Here is a 26040-nt window from a genome sequence, read left to right as displayed (position 1 = left end):
CTGCAGCGGTGAAATTGGAATTTTGTCATTGGTAATGTTTTGAGCAACCATTATATTTTATTTTTTAACAAACTGCTACATGGTTTAAATATCTTTTTTCAACAAATTAATACTAAAATTTGATAATAATAAAAAAAAAATCAGAATAAATATTTATAATATATTTATACAACGGTATTTATACACTCATTAGCTGTGGTACTTGACGATAGAAATGACCGATTACTAGTAAATATGTATTGATTGTCTCGTCTTCAGGAATGTCTGTTTTTAATTGTGGCAACACTTACGACCAGATGTCAACGCGACGCGCGCGTCAGATAGAGATGTGCCGGCAGAAAAAATGTTTTTTTTTAAAAAAAAAAAAAGATGGAGGAGTTCCACCAGTATAGGCTCTGATGAACCAGGAAGTATATTTTAATATTATAGAACCCGTAATATTACCTTATGCTGAAGATTTCGGGTCATTGTCAACAGGACAATGACCTGAAATCTTCACCATAAGATAAACACTGTGTTCCAATTGAGCAAAGCTTAGATCTCGTTATTTAAAATACTGTTTTCATGTCCTTATTTATATTCTTTACTTTTTATTACATTGTTTATCAAATATTTTTTTAAAGTTGAACTTTTTTTAATTTTTTTGTTTATTGAAAAATAAAAAAAAAATTGATAGATTTTAGTCTTTTATTTTTTCTCCTGACCGATTGTTTGATTACATCAAAATTCAGTATCAAAAATAGACAAATCCACTTACGATAGTTTAAAATCAAGACACATTCACTATGTAATATCAAATTGACAAATCCAAAATTGAAATTAAATTAAAATCAAAATACTAATAATGCTTTTTTCTGATTAACTCGACAAAATAACTCTTTATTTTTGCACTTATCTTGGCTAGAACGTTTTTTTAGTGACACTATACAGTCGTATCATAAGTTACTTTACAATTTAAAAATATTATTAATTTTGAGATTTTTGTTAGAAAATATTTTAATTTTGAGAAAACTTTTTTTAAGAAAAAGTTGCTGCACAACATAATAATTTTCTAGAATAAAGTTTAAAAAGTTTTACTAGGTGGCAAAATACACCACAAATATAAAAATAGGATATTTGGTTCTCAAAATTATTAAAAAAGGATCATAAACTTAATTTACACCATATTTTTGTATGAAGGTAATTCATATTAAACTAAAAATATTTTTTTGAAAATTAAATTTGATTTTATTGCAAAATTTTATAATTTAAAAAATAATGTTTAACCATTTTGTATAGTTTTTACTTAAACGCGTCACTAATTGGGATTCCTGCGTTACTATGGGTTTTTATATTGGTGGCTGTTAATGCCAGTGCAAATATTACTTATTTTGAGACATTTGCTTTTTTGAACACCACTGGTTTTATAATCCAATTGCGTGGCATTACCGCGGTGTGTGTGCGAGTAGTGAAACAACAGCGTTTCTGAATTTATTATGTTCAAACCAAAACCTAACATGAACAAATTAACCATTATATACGTTTAGGTTAGGTTTTGGTTTGAACAGCAAGTGGACGTTTCGCAACCGTAAAATATGCCGTGTTGCGTCCTTCTAATTACCAAATACCGAAATAATTTTATTTCTACTCAGGTGTTTTTTAAGCAAAATTTTCGCTACTAAGCATAATATATTTTTTTTAAATTCTAAAAAAAAGTACTTTAAAATTTTAAATTGACAACGTTTGCCAAAATTAATAAAAAAAAACATTTTATTTTAAATCTGATTATTTTTTAAAACATTTGGATTTTTCTACACGGATAGATTAGTGTTTTACAATTTAAATCGATAAAATAAATTGTGTACTTCGTTCTCAAATCTATCTTCTATATATCAAACACACGCTGTGGACAGTTTAGTTAAGTGCAATTAAATAACAGTGAAATAATATGTTATAAGCACAGTGCATTTTTCTTACACAGTGTTAATTGAATCTAAGCAGTGATTTGGCAATTAAAGATACACATATCAAAGGTATGATTAGCATGGTTTAACATATTACAATGATATGATTAGCATGGTAGTATAAATGAAAAAGCCGATATTCATTGTAAACAAAAAGTTACATTTTACGCGATTTTTCACTATTTCATTTAAAGTTAAATTTCAGAAGAAATGAGAAATCTTATTGCAATGTTCGGTGATCATTGCTCACATGGCAACTGGTCACAGAAAGATTGCTCACACGAACATTAGTCACAAAGCAATTTACTCACAAATAGATTGCTCATACGGTTTAAGGAGAGTTATTTAATTTCAATATTAACAGAAAACAAAGTGAAAAAATTTAATTGACTAAAATAAAATATTATTAATAATGCACTATTTTTAAATGTTTTTATCGAGTTTTACAAAAAAATCTCCGGGTTAAATAATAATGCGGCAATCAGGTATTTTTGATTTTAAAATCGAAAGCATGTTTAATTATGAAAACGTTATAAAAGCTGCTGATTTGTTAAACTAAATATATTAATGAACGGTGATAGATATAAACATAATTATATAATAGCTGATCGTTTAAAAAATGAATAAAAGCAAATTAATGCAATGTATTTAATTATTATATAGGAAGTATGTTTTTTCAACTTCCGCCATAATTCGCAACTACTTTGAAAAGTGTTTCAGCGCAATCCCTATATTTCTTACACGCATATTGTTCTATTTGAAATGTTTAAATCCTTAAGTAAATAAATAATTTTCACAAATTTATAAATAAATAAATAAACATTGCAAAGTCAAAGAAGAATATCCAACTGATTACGTAGTATCCAAAGTCAAATATTGTGGCGGAAGCGTTATGGTCTGTGGTTGCATGACAGCAAAAGGTGTAGGAAACCTGTGCACTTGCGAGGGTAGTATGAATAGTGACATTTATATTTCAATGTTGGAATGAACTGGAATGAAATATTTTCAAGCATAAACCACACTACCATCCGATTCCAGCAAGAAAACGCTCCATGCCATAATTCACCAAAAAGCAAGGGTTTGAGCATTTATGGGCAAAATTAAAAGAAAAGGTTGCCCAACACAATTGCAAACCTAAAATTAAGTTGCGAGAAAAATTGCGGATGGAATGAAGAAAATAGTTTCCGCCCACCTGCAAGTCATTAGTTGATAGTATGCCAAAAAGGGTCACAGCTGTAATTACAGTTAAGGGTGGGTCTACTAAATATTAAAAATAAGCTTAAAATAAACCCTTAAAGCAACCTTAGTCGGTTTTTATTCATATATTCACGATTTTTTAAGATGTAACACATTTGTTAGGGTGCCCATTGTTATGACCAAGCCTATATTCTAAAAATAAGTATTTACACAACAAAATGAAAGCAATACACATTCAATTGAAGGCCAAAAGTATTCATAAGCATAAACAAGCTGATACAAAATATTACATACATATTTTTTTATGTATTTAGAATTTACAAAATTCGACAGCTCCTCATGAACGTATCAATAATTTGTATGCAATGAACGTGTATTGAAATTAAAAAACTTACCTTTCTTTAACGCTTTGGAGGCGTTAATCAAAAATAATGTTTAATTCTTTTTTTTTTTTTGAAAAATGCAAATTTTATCTTGATACTGTGTTTAAATGTTCTGATTTTTTAATTTTTATTTATTTAAAATATTTTATGCTTATTCACAATAAAAGTTTTTTTTGAAAAGCAATCGCCTTGTGAGCGATCGATTTTCGTGAGCAAAAGTCCATTCATCAATTACGTGTATGTATGGCAAACAATTAGAATATGACATATTGCGACAACTTATCAGTTAAATAAAAGATGTTTAATCCTCTACAGTAAATAATGTTAATTTTTTTCTTCAGTTATCGTTTAAATTTCAAATATGGATTATATTAGTAGTAATAATGTGTTATCTGTTTAACTATTGATAAAGATCTTATTTATTTAAATTAATTTTCAGAAGCAATGATAGAACAATTTAATGATTTATATGGCAACATAACGTAGAATTGGTATATATATATAAAAAGTGCATCATTTCAAATTGAAGTCGCTGTCAGTAAGAATTACCTTTTTATAAGGAACATAACTATATAAGTTTGATCCAAGTGATTCCAAGCTGTTCTGTAAGAAAAATTATCACACACTTAGATTATTCTAGGTATACATTCACATATTTAAAATTATTGTTTGTAAGTTGGTCAATGGCTGATATATTGCGATTCGTCGCTCGAAACGGATCGATCAAGGTGATCTTTTTTTCGATACAATGATTTACAAACCTTAGTACAGTGGTCTCCAAAGTGGGGTACGCATACCCTAGGACAGTGGTCGGCAAACTTATTAGCCAAAGAGCCAAATATGTATATTACAACGATTAAAAAAAAATTGAGAGCCAAATCTTTGCCGACTTTGCCAACCTCTGCCCTAGGAGATACACAAATTGACTCTTGGAGGTACGCCAAGTAATACTTAACCATTGTAAATATTAATTTAACGAGAAATTGAAAGACACAATGCGTATAATCGTAAAAGAGTTCACCTCAAATCTTTAAGATAAATCTGAACTTTTTACTAACGTATGTAACAATTAATATTTTATAATTATTTTCTATTTAAGGGGTACATAATTAAAATATTTTGGGGACGACTGCCTTAGTCTATACAACTCACTTCCTCCCATATAACATTTAAGGACAATTATAAAATTCATTTGAATATATCGTATTCGCGAATATTGTATTTGCACAGGTAAAACTGTTTGTTCGTGAAGTGAATGGTTCGAACAAAGAAACGCAAGGCATATATGATAGATTTCAACAAGTTTACAAAGCATCCCTGGAATAATAGGAATAATGGATACACTTGGACGAGTTATAGTGTTTTGGATAAATTGTACTTAAAATAATACAGAAAATGAGTTATTGAAAAAAATCGGTGTTGACATAAAATACATTATAAACTAAGAGTAATTTTAAAACGAACGTTTTTGGTAAGATAAAACGCATATTATTTCTTCATAACGGAAGAGTGATATCAGCAGTCATTTTAGTTTATATACGGTGACTATATTTTGATATCAAAAGACACTAAAAAAAAGTAAATTTCGGAAGTTTTTGTTCATTTAGAGCGAGTTAAAAAAGCGACATTTTTGTTCAAGGGCAAATATTTTGAGGGCAATCCTCAAATGAGGATATATGGTCACCTTAGTTTATAACTACTGAATTGCATAATTTTAAATAAATTGCTCATTGATTAAGCACAAGAAAATTGGAAATCATAGTTTTTAATTCTTAAGCTACACAATGATAAATCGATGAAAAATACTGAATGCCTTACTGTAATTACTAGAAAAATCATCAGGCAATGATTTTGTCATCGGGATCTTTTTTGGTGCTCACACGTCCCTGTCGCCTTCCGTCGGTTTATAGCTCCTTGTTTATAATGCGAGAATTTCGTTTTCAAAGCTGACAAGAGAAAATTAGACACGCGCATGCGTCGGCTGTCAACGCCTTATTATGTTTCTTCAGTTGGATATAACACTTCTTATGTTGACCATCATTATTTTTTTATTATTTAAGAGTAATATTAAATATATAGTATATTTCTGTATACAATTTATTGTATAAAAAAATATACAAATTGCAATATCTGAAACGATTTAACGAAAATTTTTATTGCTGATTATATATTACCAATAAAAATATGATAAAAACACTCGAGGCTGTCATGCATGCCATCAGACCCGCCGAGAGAAAAATCAGGCCCCAGTGCTCATTGTTACTGCGGACTTCCTTAATATTTAAGTAACGTCTAAAATATAATATTTAAATACTCACAGTTCGCACAATTGTGCGTTTCTTGTATAAATAAAAGTGAAACATTTCACATTATTTTACAGTGGTCCACGGAGAATTGTGAAAAGACAAAAACTAATTGGTAAAAGAACGGAGATCCGGTACTCATAAAATTGGACTCAATAAAACAATTTATATTTTTTTGTTAGTCTACATTATGGCGGATTTCATAATTATGTAACAGGTTTAGGTTAAAGGAATTGTGACAGAAGTATAGATACGGGGTTTCCTTTGCATACACTACTGCCGTTACTAGTAATAGGGCCCTAGAGTCCAACACTTATGGGCAGGCACCCAGCTTTTGACGGCCGGATGAGTGGGACCCATCCCCCGTAGTGCTAAATATTTTATTGGAGTTTCATTAGTATTTCTCCCGAGCGTTTGGAGAAACGTGCTCTCGTTGGCTGGCCTGCATTGCGTATCATCCTTGTTACAACACCACCATATGTGTATATGTTGCCTCAGTCGCAGCCTTGGCCCTCTGTTCCCCTCAGGGCCCTTTAGCCCTGCTTGCGTTACTCTGCTATGCTTTGTTCGACATAAGTAGTGCCTCGCGTCCTACCTCAGACGGCCAGCCCGAGAGACCACGTCCCCTCAAGGGTTTGGGTTTTTACTTCAAGAGTGGTTCCTCGCTCTCCCACACTATAAACGGCGAGCTCCAGCACGTGGTCGACTGGCAGTGACGAATTGTGACAGTGTGAAACAAAAAGGAACCTTGTGACATAGAAGAGGGGAAGGTAAAAAAATCACGTAAAACCTGTGACATCATTTATGGAAGCCGCCTATAGAGTAAGGCTGACCACGCACTAGGCAACTTGGCTGCCGCAGCCAATACACTTTATGCGCTGTCTCAGTGTTTTTTCTAGCCTAGACTAGTGCGCGGTGATACAATCGAAGATGAAAAGTTTTGTAAGGGCCCATTTGTATATGTATGTTTATTTAGGTTTTAATGTGGGTAAGACTTGGCAGCACTCTGATAGCACTGATGTGACGTGAACATTCTCTTGGCGAACTTTGGCGGACTCGCAACGGTCAGTGTTGGTTCGTGCACCGTCCACTCATTTTTATATTCTAAGCATGATACTGTACTTTCAATGAAATACTACTACAGCGGTTCAATCTGTATCTAATTGCTACCCGTCATCATTCGTTGCAAAACTGTTGACCGTCGAGTCAATACATGGCCAACACGTATGTAGCTGCAGCGCCACATAAACTGAGTCGCCACAGAATCGCTTGCCGTAATTCTGCCGGAGACTTCCTGGATCTGGACTCGAGATGGCAGACCACCGAGACGATGGGCCTGCGCCCTCTTACAAGGTGCCCACATTGACAGTCGTCACCGCCCATCGCGCTACCCAGGAAGTGCCCAGCGTTATCACACGTCTCCAGCAGAAGCCACCAATGTGCCACCGCAAACCAAATCTAACCGGACCACGTGTTACCCGACGCGCATCTGTAGGGCTGCGCCTAACGAGTGTCCGGGACCATATCGTCACAGAACGGCCATACACTGGCTTTTGTGTTAATATAAGGTAGGATAAAATTCGTCCCTCCCATCAAATGGTGACTTTTTGCATCATGTCCATTATATAAGAACTATAATTTAGGCGTCATGGCCGGTTAAGAGGCTAAGAAAAAATAAGTTATTTAGTAATTCAATATGTTCATAAAGAAATATAAACAATGGATAACACAGAAACAACGCAACATAAGGAATACAATATTAAAGACACGTTTAAAAATATTATTTTTATTACAATATATTTTATATACATTTTATAAAAGGCTTTTAAAATTAAAAAAAATGTATACCATTTTAAATAAGAGATATATATTAATTTAAAAAAATGTGTATAATAATAAAATCGAAAAACAATTAATGTTTTTGGTTTCATGCGTTTTTTGTATACGTACAGATTAAATATAAATACTAGTTTTTATGCGTGTGGACACGCAGTGTTATATTTGTTGTCAATATTACATTTAACTTGAACGAAGTGACTATTGATAATCAGAATTTTAAGGTGAGTGATTATAGTTTTTGTTTATAAATCATACATGTCATAAAAAATTGCTGTATACATACATATATACTTCGGTAAAACATGTACATACATTATTAAACTATAATAGTGGCTCTCTTAGTTCTAGTAAGGTCTGTGGGTCTATGAGGATAACATCAAAATGCCCTTAAGCTCTGCTCTATCATTCAGAGAATATCACATCGAATTCACAGTTTTACTTATACAATTTGATTATACGAAAGACAATCTGATTGCTCATACTCGTCATGGGTAACCAGAAAGCCATCGCAATCTATTAAAATAAGCGAAGACCCAAACCGGGTTGATGATGCAGATAGTAAAATACAACACTGATCAAAACTACTTATATACTAAGATGTAAATGCGTTATTTGCAATATATTATGAATAATCATCAACATCCATCAAATGTATGCCTATGTTCGAATTCACAATATTGCAATATGTATAAATAATCAGTCTTTTTCGAACGATAATCTTCACTATTTCACTTTTCAGTTAGTCAACGATTCATTTCCTGTTCAGTACTGCATTGAATTTTCGGATCATGTAACATGTGATAACATTAGTCATGAAGAGAACAGATATGACGCCGATCATGCAATAGGCCAACTGAAACAATAAACACAAATATGTAATAAAATATTGTAATTACTATAAAAAGTGAAATTGATTTAAACAAAAAAGTTATTGAAACTGTATTTATTGGACTTCTTTTTAAGAACAATAATATGAGCAAATATTTAAAAAGAATGTGTCAAATATTTCAGATTAATTTTCTATAAGAGAGCAAAAAGTATCTTCATTTTTAAAATTATCGTACAAGTTCAAATTATGCTTACCACGTTATAAGGTTCTATATCCAAAGCCTTGCGCAACTTACACTCTTCTGTGTGGTTATCTGGTATGAGATGTGCATAATTAGTCACCCATTGGTATAGTGGACAGCTGTTACCGCATTTCGGTATGTGCAGTTCTTTGTCTTGATACAAGACACGAACGTAGTGGTTGTCATTGTCATCTGAAACAATTAAAAGTATATACATAAAATATATTGACACTCAATATTAAGATTTAAATTTAAAAAACGTATTTTTCATACCTTTGTAGAGTTCGAATGCCATATGCGCAGCATACGGCGACATTTCCATGGACTTGAGATTCAAAGAGTACAGTAATTTGGCCAACGTTAAATCGTGTGCACTGTACACCCACATTTTTGTTGTTGTTGCGTTTTTGGATGCGTTCAGCAAATGGGAGGTAATTTCTTTGATCAATGGTCCAACTCTCAATCGAGCTAAGGTCGGCGTAAAAGTGTCCAATACGAAGCTGAAACAATCAGTTTTAAAAAAAATATATAATACGTAAAAAATATTTAATTTTAAATAATAATCTGTTCTATACTTGTACTAATCTAATATTGTATGGCTTAGGACGAAGATATTGACTACTCACAAGTAGGAATTGCAATAATACCGGTATTGGAAAGAGAAAAAAACAGACAATACCGGTATTGACATTATTATTTAAATTAATTAGTAATAAAAAATAACGAAAAATATGTTTCACTGTTTTTTGATTATTTTATTAGCAAAACCAAAGCATTCTAATACTCCGGAAATTATTGTTTCGATATATTTAATATTTTAATTATAGCATTATCCCTTTTAATGTTTACAATGTTTTCATCCATCATGGGTGTAGAAAAATATTATTTTTTCAGTACTACTGATATTTTATTTTGTAATACCAATTGCATCTAAGGTCGGTTTTTGACTCAATACCAATATGAAAAAACAACACTCACAAGTTACAGGTCATTATGAGAAGCGTTATCGTGAATGGCTAATAATACATTCTTAAAACAACTGGAGTATTTTTGCATATATGTTAATTAAAAATTATTTATTAATTATATATAAAAAAAAGCCATAAAATTTATTGTTCAACCTGTTTTTATTATTATTATTATTGAAAACCATATATTATTTTTTAATATACTAAACAATTAATTTAAGGTTTTTCCATGTACATACATTTAATAACTGTTATGTTTTTATAGTGTATAAAAAATATTACGATTACTTTGCATTTAAAAAAGTTGTTGATTTTTTTATATCTCCGTTTTTAGTTAAGAAATTTAGTTTAGAAAAAATGTATGACACGCAAATGGTTAATATAATTTAATGTTGAAAGTCACTTGAATTTATTGAACTACATACATACATATATACAGGTGCCCAGTAAATTTGAGCGATTATCGATATGGCGTACATAAATGCATGAAAGGGTTAATGTTTTTACTTTATAGTAAGTACAAAGTACATGAAGAATATTACACATACGTTCGATCGATTAATAATAAAACTTTAATATGTACATATGTATCTATGCGAAATGGCCTATTATGCAAAATATGTACATTAGCATATTTTGCCTACTGCATTATGCATTTCTAATTTAAGCATATGAATTATTATTAGTACAACAGTACCAATCTTCAAGAGCTGCAGATAGACTCAAATATGTAACTAAGGATACTCAAGATATTTCAACACATTTTTTCGAAAGGAAGAAGGCAATATGTAATAGAAAATAACATCAAAATTTAAACAAATCTCCAATTATAATAAATTGGCAACAACATCAAAAATCTCATATTTTTAAGAAATACTGTAAAAACCGATTTTGATAATGAGAATAATCAATCTTACCTTAAAGCGCTAATGGGTTCCATTTTATCAGGATACACAGATTGCGTCCACTGCGGTAACGTTAAATTGTACATTTGCTCAATCTTCAGAATGTCGTAGATGTAAGAGAGAGTCGTCATATCGTTGATCTGCCTGCCCGTGTAGTTGCTGACATATCTATAAATATAAAAATAAGTTCCTTAATAATTGCGAGGGTTTTTAACATAAATTGAGCATCGCAGTTGAAATCTAATCGCCGCAGCAAAGTAACAGATTATTTACCAGCAACTTGCATGGCGAATGTAAATGTACTGATTATATTTTTAACAATAATTAATTAGTTAAATAATTGGAGTTTACGGTTTAATTTAATTTAAATGAGCAATATATAAAATAATTGTTCCATAATACGATTGTTTGATTGGCATTAATCAGAACAGTTAACATCCTATGAAAAACCCTCTCCTTTTCTGAAGATTAACTTCACGTTAATGCACAAACAATTCGTTTAATGGAACAAAGTATTTATTTAAATACACATATTTCTTTAAATAATTCCCTGTTAAATAGCACCCAATCATTAATAAAATACATATTAACGCATAGTGTTCCGTGACACTAAAAGAATAAAAATATAATTATAATGAAAGAGACGTTGATAAAACAAACCGATAGACGGGTTGGTATTGTTTGTTCAGATCTTGGAAGTATTTTGTCCGCATCATCTTTTCCATCTCGAGCGTCAGCTTAGCGCAAGGAGTCTTCATAGCGAGGACGTCGTCGAGCGATTGGGGAATCGTGTGTATGGGAATAGGCTGCCACGGTAAACCGTCCAAGATTTCTTGTGAGGAGTTCACCGGAAACAATCCTGATGAAGATTATAATTAAATGGAATTAAAAGAGAGTTATAATAATTAAACGGGAGATTAAATTAAATTAAGTTCCCATTAATATTTAAAAAAATAATTAGTATCATAATTGCATACCTGCCAAATTGCTCAAAGCTGACATGATAGACCGATCAACATCAGTGGACCTCACGTAAATCTGTTTATGATTGTATTTTGCGTCCAATAAGTACTGAAAAAAAAAATTGCCATTGGTACAAGGTCAGGCGCAAGGTGATGGATGATACATGTATTTTACATGATTGGAAAATAATTGACATAATTGTTTCGGCCATACATTACTGTTGTCGGACTTATGCTGTAACTATAACGATATAATTCCTATGCTGTCTTTCAGAATCAAGTATATCGATGATATTCTTGTTGTTTGGTGTTTCAATACAATATATTTATGTATAATGAAAATTACATTAGAATCCAGAAAGTTGTTTTAAAGTTTAAAAAAACTGTTAATACAATGAATGGGTGTTTTGTTATTTTTTGGTCGCTACTAACTTATAGTTGTTCTATATATATATATATATATACTATTTCGCAGAGATCATAAACTTTTTTGCAACACAATTTAATTTGTCTAATATTTAAATATAAATTATTTGCCGAAAGTAATGAACTTCAACGATAAAACATTGGACGGTTCACAAAATATTGCTGACGGTTTTGCGAAATATTTTCGGTTCTGTTTTCGAGGAATATTTTTCGCCTTCTGCTGTCACTTCCTTCTTCTTGTTCTTGGTCTTCAGTACTGACCATCAAAGAAACTGAGTGCTCAGATCGTAAATACGGCTTTAATAAATTCTTCTGGGCCTGATTTGATTTTGAAGGGTTGCGAAGTCAGTCTCGCTGCTCCTCTAAAACGTATTTTTGATCTAATTCTCAAGACATCATCATTTCATGATCTACGGAAATGCACAAAAGTCACCCCTATTCATAAAAAGGGTGACAATTATGTAGAAGACCAGTCGCAGTGTTATCAGCTCCTGCCAAATTGTTTGAAATAATTATTCATAGATATGTCTTTAATCACTTTCAGCAAGTTTTGTTGGACCAACAGCACGGGAGTCGTCCCGCCCGTTCTACTGTTACTAACCTTCTGTCTTTCAACAAAATGGTGACAAAATCTCTCGATGCGGGAATTCAAGTAAACGTCGTATATACAGATTTTGAGAAGGCCTTCGACAAGGTTTGTCATGATTATTATTTAAAAAAATTGTCAAACCTCGGTTGCTCGGATGTTTTAACTCGGTTATTCTTGAGTTATTTTAGCGATCGTAGACAGTTTGTAATCTATGGGGGCCGATTGTCGAAAGAATATTTCGCCCCTCGGGGGTTCCTCAAGGGTCCAATCTAGGCCCTCTGCTCTTTATGTTATTTATTAATGACATAAATACGGCAGTTACAAATTCAAGTTTTCTTCTGTACGCAGATGATTTAAAATTGTATAAATGCATTCGATCTGTTGCGGACTCCTCTCTACAGAGTGATTTAGACTCTATGGAGATGGAGATCTGCCATTTAGTGTCGGAAAGTTCTCGATCCCGTTCGCCATCAGCTTATTCCTATGATCTCAATGGAACATTTTGACTAGAGAAACTTCCACTAAAGACATCGGAATCACTTTTGAGAGCAAGTGGAGGTTCAGGGTTCTTGTGGCTGTCTGCAGCGAGTGTCAGGAGGCAGGTTCTCTTGCGGCGATGGTCGTTCGGGAGTTCCAGGTCGTCTCTTCGTGTCTGTCGGTGGGGGCGCATCTGCTGGTGACTCCGACTGCCTGTCTGCGTTGATTTTAACGTGCGTTAATTGCGCCTCGAATATCACGAACCATAGTATTGGGTTGTCACTTGCAAATGGCGGCGGTATAATTGCTACCGTATCGGAACTTGCGCTGAATATGTAATTTGCCGTCGCTTCCAGGTCTATGGCTTGTTTTATCAGAAGGTCAATGCTTTCGGGTGTTGAACTTTGCGTGTTCGTATCAAGTCCACCACTTTAGGGTTTGAGACAATTTCACACGTGGTCATCTGTCTGCGGTCGTTACAATATATATATTTTTATGGTGAATTGAAATAATATAATTATTGTTTTCGACCATCGTGACGCATTGGGATAACCTGTTTGTCATAATTTAATTTAAATAAATAAATAAACGTGCAGGGCATAGAAAATAAACAATACATATTAACAAAACACATAAAACAAATAAGTACAAAAACAATTAGATTGTCATATCAATAAAAATCAGCATAGATGATTTCTACTCAATTGCCTATACCGAGATATTTCACAAAAACCATGCTGTTGATCAGTCAAGTATATAACTATTATATACGCGCTAGCAATAAAACTAATACAATCATTTTGAGATCAGTGTATACTTCTATATTATTTATAAGTGCCGGATTTTAAAAATGTCATATTATGTCAAATAAAAAAAATAAAATTTATCAGAATCTACCGCAATTATAATCTAATAATATATTTTTATAAGCGTTCATGTTATTCGATTACATAATGATTATTTTCCGTAAATTTTGAGCATTAAACAATAAATGTGTTATAGTATATAAAACACAACAAGTCACGAAATAAACTATAATAATATATGACAAATGCAACATTAACTGAATTTTGATTGCCAATATTTTGATAGTTAATCTTTGTAAATTATCAACTGATTGTAATCGCGAATGCGTAATAAAATTGTTAATCGAAACTTTATGATATTTCAATTATTAACCATTTAATACTAACATTTTAAATAATAAAAAAAACATAAAAATATGGATTAACTTGAAATTGTACGATGGTGAATCAAGGTAATAAATAACAATACATGATGTAACTGTTAAGTTTAAAAAAAACAGTGATTCAATCGTCACTTGAAAATTTTTATATCCGATTCTTCAGGCAAATTTCAATTAGGTAGAAAAAGCCAATAAATATGTTTTCAGCAAATAAAGGGCTAAGGATATTTATCTGTCGATGCAATTGTAATTTCTGAAAAACTTCGTTGTCGTTTTTAAGAGTTCGACAAGTTTGAGAATATGCAATATTTGATTAAAACACAATATAATCTGCACAACGCGTTATTTGATGTACTAGCATAAATGCTCGGCAATGCTCACTCTTTGTAAATGGAGATGTAATAAATAAAAATATTATTTTTATTATATGTCAAGTTATCTGGGGTAAAAAATTATAATATAATGCCTTGGGAGTTTCTACATATAGACCGTGGGAAAAGTAAGGTGTTTCCAAGTACACTCCAACAACCTTAAGATATTTATTTATAGTTATGCGAACCTTTCTTCAGTTGAATTTTAAACTTTTTTTAAATGCAATTTGGTGTTTCATTATTTTGCTTACAATTAGGCTATTGAAAGAGTTTAAAAAGAGTTATAAAATAATGTAAATTGCTTGTTAATTAAACAATGATTTTGTTGTGGATAATGTTAAGGAACGTAATAGTGGTTCTATAAATTTCAATAAACAAAATAAAATTGGAATCAAAAAGTTGGATGTTGGTAGTCCAATAGTGCTGGAGCGCTGATGATAAATTACGTAATATAATTATACCAGCAGAATAAATTAGTTGCATTTAATTGGCAAAACTGATTCGATTATTATTATCCGAGAAAAATGGATTTAAATTTTAATGGCATCAACGTAATTATTTTCCAGCAAGTCACAATGCAATTTTATTAGCGGAGTTATGAATATTTAACCCTTTCTATGCTACAGATAATATTAGATATTATTTTAAAACTAATTAAAAATATCTACTTATAATATTTAACTGACAGTCGAGCGTGTTTTTTGGCTGCTCAGTGTTGCCATATGGTGAATTGATTTTTTATTTTTTATCTTCAATTTAATATTAAACTCCTGTAATCTATTACACATAAAGGTGTTTTTTTTGAATTGGCAACACTTTTTCCAGCGACAGAAAATTTGTCAGCTGACAGCTGATTTGTGCTGTTTGGTTTGCCATTTCACCATGAACAGACTTACGCCAGAACAACCTTTGCAAATTGCGAAAATCATGGTTCAGTCCGCAACAGTGCGCTACGTCTATTTTACAGTCGGCATAAACGTTCATCCCAGCAAGTAATTCGAATAACCATGGATCGTTTTCGCATCACGCATACTCTAATTGATAATACGCATCCGCAGAGACGTCGTACAGTGCGCATCGAATAAGTTGTTTCTGCTGTGGAGCGTAGTATTGAGGAGGATCCGAATGAGTTGATTCGCCATCATGCACAGCAATTGGAGCTGTGTCCATCCACTTTATGGAAGAATTTGCGGAAAGATTTTGGTTTACGAGCTTACAAGATAATTGAAGCCTGCATCGTACATTCGGTGAATAGGCCGAAAATGATCCTCATTTTCACCGCAAAAATTTGTTCAGCGATGAGGCTCATTTGAATGGCTACGTCAACAAGCAAAAGTGCCGCATTTGGAGTGAAGAAAATCAACAAGCCATCCGCAAAAAGTCCCTGTTTGGTGTGCTTTATGGGCTTGTCCATATTTATTCAAAAATTATGCCGGCCAGAATGTTAGTCAACGCATACTTTTCGTGGAAACAAAATGTATTTGTTAACAATCGCGGCGCCACGCTCAAATTTGACAGTTGCGAAACCTCCATTTGTTATTCAAACCCAAACCTAACATTAACAAATATAATAACGGTATAATGGTTAATTTGTTTAGGTTAGGTTTGGGTTTGAACAGCAAATAGATGTTTCGCAACCGTTAAATTTGACCGAAGCACCGTGATAATAAACAAGTAGTAAACAAAATTAATGCATTTCGGCAACTTATCCTCAAAACCACATTTTTATATTATTTTAATTTTATTCATTAAAACAGATTGAAAACCACCGATAAAATAATTTATTGCATTACAAGAAGTGATAAACGATTGATCAAGGATACGAATAAAATCAAGAGAGCTTTAAAAGCAACAGAAGTATAATGTTAAATAAATTAGAGATTATAGGTATATATGAAATAGTTTTAAGAACGTTGATAATTATATAAAAAAAGAGAATGCAAAAAGTTAAAATTAGTTGTGCTTATTCCAAAGAAATAATAATATCTCACGGTGTACCACAGCTAGGTACCCTAAATTAGGATTATTGTTGCTTATAATATATTTAACGATATAATTAATAATATATAAAATATAAAAAACAATATGTTTGGAAACGATATTTTAATTTATGGCATTTATTGTATAATAGAAACGTGGTTTAAAAATAATGTACTTAAACTAAATGAGAATAGAACTAAATGTATGTTTCTTAATCATAGAGAAATGTAAGATAATATTATAAACAAAGTTATAGATAAGATAGTTGATAATATAAAATATTTAGGGGTAAAAAATAGTAGATAAGTATTTATATAATCTAGGATGAGAAATATGTTATGTATTAATGCAAAAAAAAATATTTCTCCACTTAAATTATTGAGCAAGAATATTATATATGCTTAATAAATTTGATAAGACGATATTGCAAAAATTACAAAATAGGGCAATGAAAGTAGCTTTAAATCAGAATAGATTTACGATTAAAGTATGGTTGAAAGATCGGAATAGTTGGATATTTAAGAAATATTGAAGATTCATGTTTTAGTATTTATATATATAAGTTAGAAAATAATATGTTAGCAGAGTATTTTAATGAGAAATAAAAATGTACATATAGATAATTTAAGGATAAATAGGTATAAGTCCAGGGGATGGAATTAGTACAATAATATTCCTAGGATAATTTGCAAAAAATAAAAATGTAGCGGATTTATTCCAATGAATTAAAGAAACACATTTTTTTTAAATTTGCTTTTGTTTGTTTAGTGCAGGGCTTCCCAAACTTTTTGAGCGACGGAACACTTGGCAAATCCGAAAATTTTGGCGGAACACTTAGCTTATTTTTTAGGTTGGGTAATTCATAATAGTAAAAATAAAAATAAAAAATGTTATTAAAGAAATATCATTAATTAATAAACATAAAAATACAAATAAATAAAACTCCTAATGACTCTGATGATTTTGGGTTGTTAAATTATTTTTTTTATATCCGGCACAATATTATTTCTGTATTTTGTTTTTGTTGCGTCGTGGAAAACGGAAGTAAACAAATCAGAGCTTGTTTTGACACAATAGCTAAGCACACACGTACGGATTTGCCCGTCGGACATCTGACGGATTTGTCCGAGCTTGGCCAAATTCTTATCGGACATAAGATTTACGTGTTTTTATGTGAAATTTTGTTTAAAATATATGATGTTTTACTGTCTTTGATAAAAATAATGGCAAAAAATACATTTTCAACGGTAACAATATTATGTGACCGATGGGTCATAAAGTAATAAAACCTTATTTAGATATTTTAGACAATAAACATACCGATGGCGGCAACTTTGGCACAAATTAATAAAGGCGAGCGGAAATGGCCCAGGTCATAAAATCACTTAAGGGACAAATTTTAACAAAAAATACTGTAAACCATCGGGTGCGAATAACACAATTGCGATACATTTTAATTACCTTTTAATTGACAAAAGCGGAGAGCCGAAGGCCGATATTTTAATTTAATTTTTTTATCAAAAAATTCAATTTTATCTCTCATATTAAAAATTGTAATTGTAAACTTCTTCCTTGTAATGATAAGTTAACACCATTGCACTTTATAAAAATATCCGCCAGATATGCAAGATGTATCAACCAGGAAGGATTTGTTAAACATTTGACAAAATGGTGTTGCAAATTATTTTGTGCCTTCAAGAAGACTAATAATTCATTTCGAAGTTCATAGTCTTAATTGTGCTTTTCTTCTGGATAGCCATCTCACTTCAGTATGTACAATTTTTATGTATTAGCAAGACTAACAATTTTTTTAATTTACTCTAAATTTTTGTGAAATATCTATTTTGGCTCCGCGGAACACCTATTTTGGATCCGCGGAACACCAGTGTTCCGCGGAACATAGTTTGGGAAACCATGGTTTAGTGTATAAGCAATTAGGTATACAGTGAAATCTCTTTGTAACGAATACGGAAATAACGAAATTCCCAGTATAACGAATCTTCAATTTGTCCCCGAAAAACTTTCATATAAAATGTTTTCATTGTAACGAAGACTGATCTCAGTATAACGAAATATTTTGATCAGAATTACAACTTGACACTATATTTCTCTGAATTCAGTTCGTCTTTACTTGGCGTGTACTGGATATGTTCATAAGCCAGGGCCGGCCCGAGGGGCAGGCAGTACAGGCGGTCGCCTGGGGCGCTAGATCTTGTGGGGCGCCGTGATACCAATAAAAGGCGCAATATTCACTTAAAAGTATCAAACAATATTGTTGAAGAATATAATCCGATATTATTTTTTTTTGTATATACTACTGTGTACTCTTTAGATTATTTCACGCATAAAAAAACGCGACGAAAAATAAACTACAAATTCTTAAATACCCACAATCGCAAAAAAGAGTATGGTGTCAAATATAATATTAAATTACTTTAATTTGAAATATATTTTTGCGATCATGTAATGAGTTATTGAAGTATTAATAGAGGGGGGGGGGGGGATGCGCAAATTTAGTTTTTGCCTGGGGCGCCAAATAACTTAGGGCCGGCCCTGTCATAAGCGACATTCAATGTGTTTCGCCGACCCTCAATCTTTTTTATAAAACATTTTTTTAACAAATTATATTGTGTTCATTACAGTATCCTTAAAAATAGACAAAAAACGAGCTGTCAATCTTGTGAGAGGTTTGGTGCTTTTTTAATATGGTAATTAAAAATAAAATAAAAAAGATATCATCATCTTTACATTCAATACAACGAAAGTTTTTCTTCGGTTCCGTGAGCTTCGCTATACTGAGATTTCACTGAATTAGCTAAATAAATAAAATTTTAATAAAATTTTATTTATTTCAAATTTTTATAAATTTGAGCACGGCAAGTACCGAATTTCATCAATTTCATCAACTTATCCGAAAAGTTATTATTTTTTTCAAAATATTGTTTATATTTTAAAAATAGAAATAAAACAGATTGTAAACCAATGAAAAATAATTTTAACAGTCCAAGTCAAAACATTAAATAATTTTAGGTTTTTAATTCAAAAGTTAACATTTTTTAGTTATAACTTATGTGTTTGCGTGCGCCTAATTGTTTCAGTGGCTGACAAAAAACCGACTTGAATCTATAATTGTTTTTGAAATACACTGATCACTATGAGACATTAAATCTTCATCCTCACATGTCAATCTGTCTACATTTTTAAAACTGCCTTCCATTAAGAGAAAATAATTTCAATATAAAGTCACTAATGCACGTTTAAATAATTATTTTATAATAATTATAAGTTAAAAGAACTTTGTTACAAAGCACTGCACACAAAAATAACAACCAAAACAAAAACTATCAAAAAAACAGAACCGCTATGGATACGAAAAAAGAAAAACACATAATGGCTGAATCTATTCATTTTTTTATTGAATTCCAAACATATGTGACTAAAACTTAAACAATGTCAATGAAGTAGTGATAAAAAATTCGGCAACTTCCCGCAATCCGGGAGTTTTTCACGCGTGGCAGCATTGATCCGCGAAGTTTGTATGAGTGTCAAAACGAAAATAAAAACTAATGTATAAAATCAAAATATTATATTTTGATTCGTTATCACTTCTCCGGAGATAGCACTATATACCTAAATTATTTTTTTAATATAACTTCCAAAAAGTCCCATAAAACCCTCATTGGAAGGGTTGATGAAAGCATTTGTGTCAAAATGTCCAATGTAAATAGAATATATGGTCAAATTTTAAAGTGCTATCGCCGTGTGTTTATGATTTACTTTTCAATTGGAATTATGTCAATTTGTAATCAATAAAACATATGGTCAAATTTTGACGTGTTATCGCCAAGCACACGTTTTAATTTTTAATAATTTATTTGAATTTATTTTTCTGTTGGCCTACGTTTTGACCGCTGTGGCCAAATCTGAATATACAAATATGTTTATTTAATCCGTCGATGTTCGACATATGTATGTAAATATACACACGTGCAGAAAAAAGTCGAGAGGTCAACGCTCGATTGTAAAATATGTATAAAAATAAAGTTATCGCGCGTTATACTGACCCCGTATCTCTCTCTGAAGAACTTGCCCAGGTTGTAGTGTTGTACCTCTCCCTTAGGTGTCAGCTGTCCCCAGTCAGCCGGCCAATATTTGGGGTCGCCATAGGGGTCGTTTGGATAAGGGTCAATGGGGGTCCTGTCGCCGTGGCGGAAGACGACTATGACCGCAGAAGGCCTGGGAGCCATTTCTGCGCGACTGAGTGAGATAAAAAATAGCGCTAATGCGCAAGCGCGACGAGCGACCGTCAACGACGAAAGCATGGCGATCACTGTCTGAACGGTGAACGCAGGCGTCAGATTTTATACTCGCAGTGTCTTGCGTGGGGGTAGCAGCAAATAGTAAAAAAACGCAACGGTTTTTTTAAATGCCGGCGGATTCCCGGTTTTAAACTAAAATGTTTATATAAAAAAATACAGTGGCGGAACTTGTATGTAGGAAGTGGTGGTGGTGGTGGTGGATTAATTTTTTTTATAATATGCATGTACGAGGTATATATGAAAAGTTAAAAATAACGTAAATAAATAGTTAGTTGTATCAGGTTGTTCTATAACTCTTTGCGTTTTTAAAACGGCAGGTTAACGAATCAAAAATAATATATTTTTGGAAGCAATATTTTTTTATACTCATTTTTGTAAAATATTTGTTTTCATCTAAAAACTGTTCTTTGGAGCAATGTGTGAAAAATACGGTGGATGAGAAAGGAGTTCCTAAGAAAATCCATTGATTTTTCTATCGTGTTCTTGGATAAATGAAAGCGAGCGATTTATAAGGGAGGGTCTTTTTATGGTCTGAGTCGCTTTTAAACGAATTAGCTGAGCACACTGTGTGTGTGTGTAGTAATTGCTTGCCTATAATTCAATAACTCATAATGAATTATGCCCTTTATATCCCACAAAATGCATAACATTATCGTATTAAGGTGCAATTCTGTTTTTGGGGCTGGAATTGGGGGTTAATTGGCATAAACACTTACTTGCCAACTTTTGCCCCCCCTCCCTGGAAAAAGCTGAAATGACGTCCCTGTATTGTTATATTAAGATTATGATATACCCATAACACATTTCCTAATTTTTTTAAATGGTTGTGCACTGATGTAGACTACACGTTGAGCTTTTGTATCATTAATCTCGGATCTGCTTTGATGGCAGCCCTAATAAACAACACTACACGTTCTTAATTCCCGGAACGAAAACCCTTGAACCACATTTGCCACTTTATAAATTTAATGGCATCCCTGCTCAATGCATTACATATGTATTTTACTGTATTGTCGCATTATGCATAAAGCATAATATAGCTTAATTGCGATTATTTTATCTTTTCTGCTGGTTAAAAATATCGAAACAAAAAATGTCCCGTTACTAAATACTAAATATATAGAAAAAATATATTTCATATTTTATATAACATTGAACTTTATCATTGGTCTCAAATATATATTTCAATTCAGAAGGTGACTGGAGGTATAATAACTCAATCTGCAAATTTGTTGGTGCTGATTTCATAATAATGTCAAATATTCAATATATTCTGTATATAAAAATCTATCCTGAAATTCTCGTAATAAATTAGCAGTGGCGTAGCTTTGGGGGCGGGCCGCCCCGGGGTTACTTGCTTAGGGTCGGCATATTCGCGATGGAATCGTCTAGTGTGGTTCTTAACCCTGAATAAACTAAAATTTATGTACATCTACGAATAGCAAGAGCTTAATAATAATCGATTTATTATTTCAAGAAATGCAAACTTTTGACCCTGCTAAAAAATGTATGGGGGGCGGAAATTTTAAGGATTGCCCCAGGTGGCACATTCGCCACTGTAAATTAGTCATTTTTTGGGCACATTTAGAAAAAAGGTGTCACTATTAACGAAAAACGAACTGTATTTTTAGATTTCAACTAACTTTCATAAAGGTTAAATTTTGCTATGAATGCATTATATTTTGATAATAATCCGTGATCAATTTGTTTTCACCTTGAACCTGCTTGTTAAGTTCGTTTAATTTCATTGTGACGTCTGTAAGGACATATACATTTAAAATACATTGTTCATCTTATAATTCAGGAACATTCTGGACTTTTTCATTCATAAAAATTTGAATTTCTTTAAATTCCAAAATCTTTCTAAGCATTTTCTTCGACTTAGCCATCGAATTTTTTACTTAGCAAGTCAAGACATGATTATATGTATACATACTCACAAAGGTTAAGCTGTTTTTTAATAAACAACCACTCTTTCAGAATGAAATGTCTGATATTTTCTTATTAAAGCTATATGATATTTTATTTTGTAAACTTAGGATATCTCATATATGAATTATGGTTAAAGGAAACTTCGGCATTAAATCGGTTAAATTGGTTAATGCAATCATACAATTAATGTATGCCACTTTCTAGTTACCTGTTTAATAAAATAATGCATGAAAATATCAATGTATCATCGACACAATCATTTAAGTACTTTGGTAATTTCATAACATGGTTTGTGTTGCGACGTTCTTTTATGTATATTACCTTATACATGGTTAACAGCAAAGGTCTTAAAACTTGAGTTGTACAATGGCAAAACTGTTTTTAATTATTAGCAATGTTGTAAAATATTATGCGATTAACGAACTTTGACACTTCAATTATTTAATTTAACTTATTTTTATATTATTGTATTTATATTTTATATTAATGCATATTATAAATACATACATATATATTTTTTATCAATATTTTACTTGTATGTGAGCGTCTTACGTTTCGAAGAGTCTGTCACTCTTCATCACTCTTCGTCCTCGACCTGGTCATGTGGGTATTCATCGGTTATGCCGCACTTTTGAATTATCACTTGAATTGTAGAGGTCCAATTCTTTTGCACGACAATGCAGGACGATACATCGATGCACAAATGAGCCTTGGAATATTGCTTCATCCATTATACTCACCGACACATATTATTTGTTTAAGCATTTAAACAACTTTTTACGGGGTAATGTCTTCAACAACCAAACTGTTTTCAAAAGTGCATTTCAACATTTTATCAGCTCCAAATCAGATTAACAATTAATTAATTAACGAATTTGTGGTCATAAACCGCAGTAATTATACTAGCAACCTGAATCTTTTATCTACAATAAATATTTTATACACCTCCTTACAAATAGTCGAACTGTGGTATTGAAATGCTTCACATTACACCATAATAAATTTAATAATTATTACAGATGCAAATACGATAATAAGATAGTGATTGAACTTTGAAGCTTAGTTTACTACTTTTTTTTTACGGATCGGTGTATCGTCAATGTATAGTCAATATTAAATTATCGACAATCTAAGATGCGAATTACTCCACTGAATATTATCAAAATTAGAATTAAAATTACATTGTTACTAACCTTAGTGTGTATGTTAAGTAATTATAGATTATAGATGCTAACGTTGGTTATTTCGCATTTAAATTAAATAAAACTAATTTTAAGTTACATATGTATATATATATATATATTAATTATTAATGTAGTATATGTATATAAAAACGAATATATTTTTAAATACTATTATAACAATATAAAATAATAATAATAAAAATCATATCGCTACACTATAGCAATATACAGGGTTGACTTAAATTTTTAAAGGTACATAAATCAGAATATCGAATAGCTAAGAGCTAAGTTGAATAAGTGAAAACAATAAACAAATAATTTTATGACCCGGCCGGAAAGTTTTGGAATATTAAAGTCACATATTAAGTTGCAGATTTTATATTAGATAATTTAATGGAACGGGGGGGGGGGGCAAAAATTCTAGCTGCGCCACTGCATTCGCCAAATTACTTATTTACCAAACATTGAATTTTTGTCAAAAATAACTATTTTTTATTACTGGATGTATTATAATATTAGACAATATACCATTTATTTTTGATAGTTTGCCTTGTTTTCCATAACCTGCAATTTTAGAATATGTTTTCAATAACCGTTATTGTGCTTAAGGTGACATAATTTATTTGGCCACGCATGAAGAACTTTTGCCATCTTTTTTTACTAATTTACTTACTGGTTCATTTTAAAACGCATCGTATAATTTATACACATAATTACCATAATACTTTTTTAGTAGCACAGCGGGAGTATTTTTATATATATTCTATTATCAAAGTGCTGTATTTGCGAAAGATAAATATATATTTATACCACACGAGGATGAAGATAATTGATGCAAACGAGACAAACAAAATTAAAAAGCTGTCATATGTATGTAATCATTAAACTTATGGATATAATGTAGTGGTTTCCCATTTGCAGTTTAATCGTTTATGTACTTTTTGAGAATAATGATTTAATAGCGATTTACCTTGGTTTCTAATAATCACCTCGTTATTCCCCAGTAAGATTAGAAAAACCAAATCATGGTGATTGTAATTATAATAAGCACTTATTCTAATCTCCCAGAAACGATTAATTTGAAGAAGTTCAGGGGTTAATATGAGATTCAAACCATTAATGACGATTTGTCTTTAAAAGTAATATAAAAATATATCCGAAAAACGACGACGTCCAAATTCGTTTTTTTTTGTATATATTATTTTATATCCTATTATGTTTTAATATTTAAAGATTATATTTAAACCGTATTAAATAAAGTATTTACTTGTAATCAAAGAAGAAAATTAATTATTACTGAGTGCTTCTTTGAGTATGGTTTCAAAGTATATATTGAAAAAAGTAGGAGAAAGAACACATCCCTGCCTGACAGCAATACCGATACAATCCGATACAGACCGATATAATTTAGGCCCCATATACTATTATCATATTTTACGCGATCAAATGCTTTCTCAGAATCTATGATGCAAATGCAAACAGGTTTACGAACTTCGTGATATCCTTGAAGTAGCGTCTGCATGCAGAAGTGTGAATTTTTCATTGTATATTTTTCAACAGAATTTTCACCAAGTTACTCCTATACTGCCTTTTACATATTTTTAATAACATAACTATTTTTTAAATGTCTAGTAATTAAAATCTTAACGCTTAAACAATACTACAATTGAATAAAGAGTACAAGTTCATATAATCAACACTAACGCTATGGGAAAAAAAATAATCAATATAAAATAGTTTTTATATTAGAATATGATATTTTTAATGTTACTGTATTTTAAAAAGTTGTTAGTGGTTAAACCTTTTTAAGGGGATGTTAATGTAAGTAAAAAAATATGCCTTTTGTTATCCTTACATTCAAGAATATTATCATTGAAAATGAGCTTATTATTAGTTGAAGATATAAATACTAATTTTAATATATAGCCTTATAAATCGCAAGATCACCATAAAATATATATTTAAGATATAAAAGTTTTTGCATTTAACAAATAAGAAAAATCATC

The 26040-nt window shown here is 31.3% G+C and overlaps 1 protein-coding gene and 1 long non-coding RNA gene across 2 annotated transcripts; both read right to left on the bottom strand.

Annotated features, from left to right (window-relative positions):
* Positions 1 to 673: 673 nt before the first annotated feature.
* Positions 674 to 5520, bottom strand: LOC148234544 (uncharacterized). Its single transcript, XR_015810047.1, has 2 exons — positions 5342 to 5520; positions 674 to 4126 (listed from the first exon to the last, which is right to left on the bottom strand). It is a non-coding gene; the product is annotated as an uncharacterized LOC148234544 (long non-coding RNA).
* A 2153-nt stretch (positions 5521 to 7673) lies between these two features.
* Positions 7674 to 20935, bottom strand: LOC148234543 (prostatic acid phosphatase-like). The gene is made up of 7 exons (XM_088187999.1): positions 20664 to 20935; positions 11586 to 11679; positions 11269 to 11467; positions 10621 to 10776; positions 9009 to 9235; positions 8749 to 8927; positions 7674 to 8518 (listed from the first exon to the last, which is right to left on the bottom strand). Exons 1-7 carry the CDS (start codon positions 20919 to 20921, stop codon positions 8417 to 8419), a joined length of 1215 nt encoding a protein of 404 aa, XP_088044125.1. The 5' UTR covers positions 20922 to 20935; the 3' UTR covers positions 7674 to 8416.
* Between the last annotated feature and the right edge of the window lie 5105 nt (positions 20936 to 26040).

Source organism: Plectrocnemia conspersa, unplaced genomic scaffold, assembly GCF_051122295.1.
Source record: "Plectrocnemia conspersa isolate PC_06_02 unplaced genomic scaffold, ASM5112229v1 ptg000006l, whole genome shotgun sequence".
Classification (NCBI taxonomy): domain Eukaryota; kingdom Metazoa; phylum Arthropoda; class Insecta; order Trichoptera; family Polycentropodidae; genus Plectrocnemia; species Plectrocnemia conspersa.
Note: the sequence above shows the minus strand (reverse complement) of the source record. Positions and strands in the feature narration are given on the sequence as shown.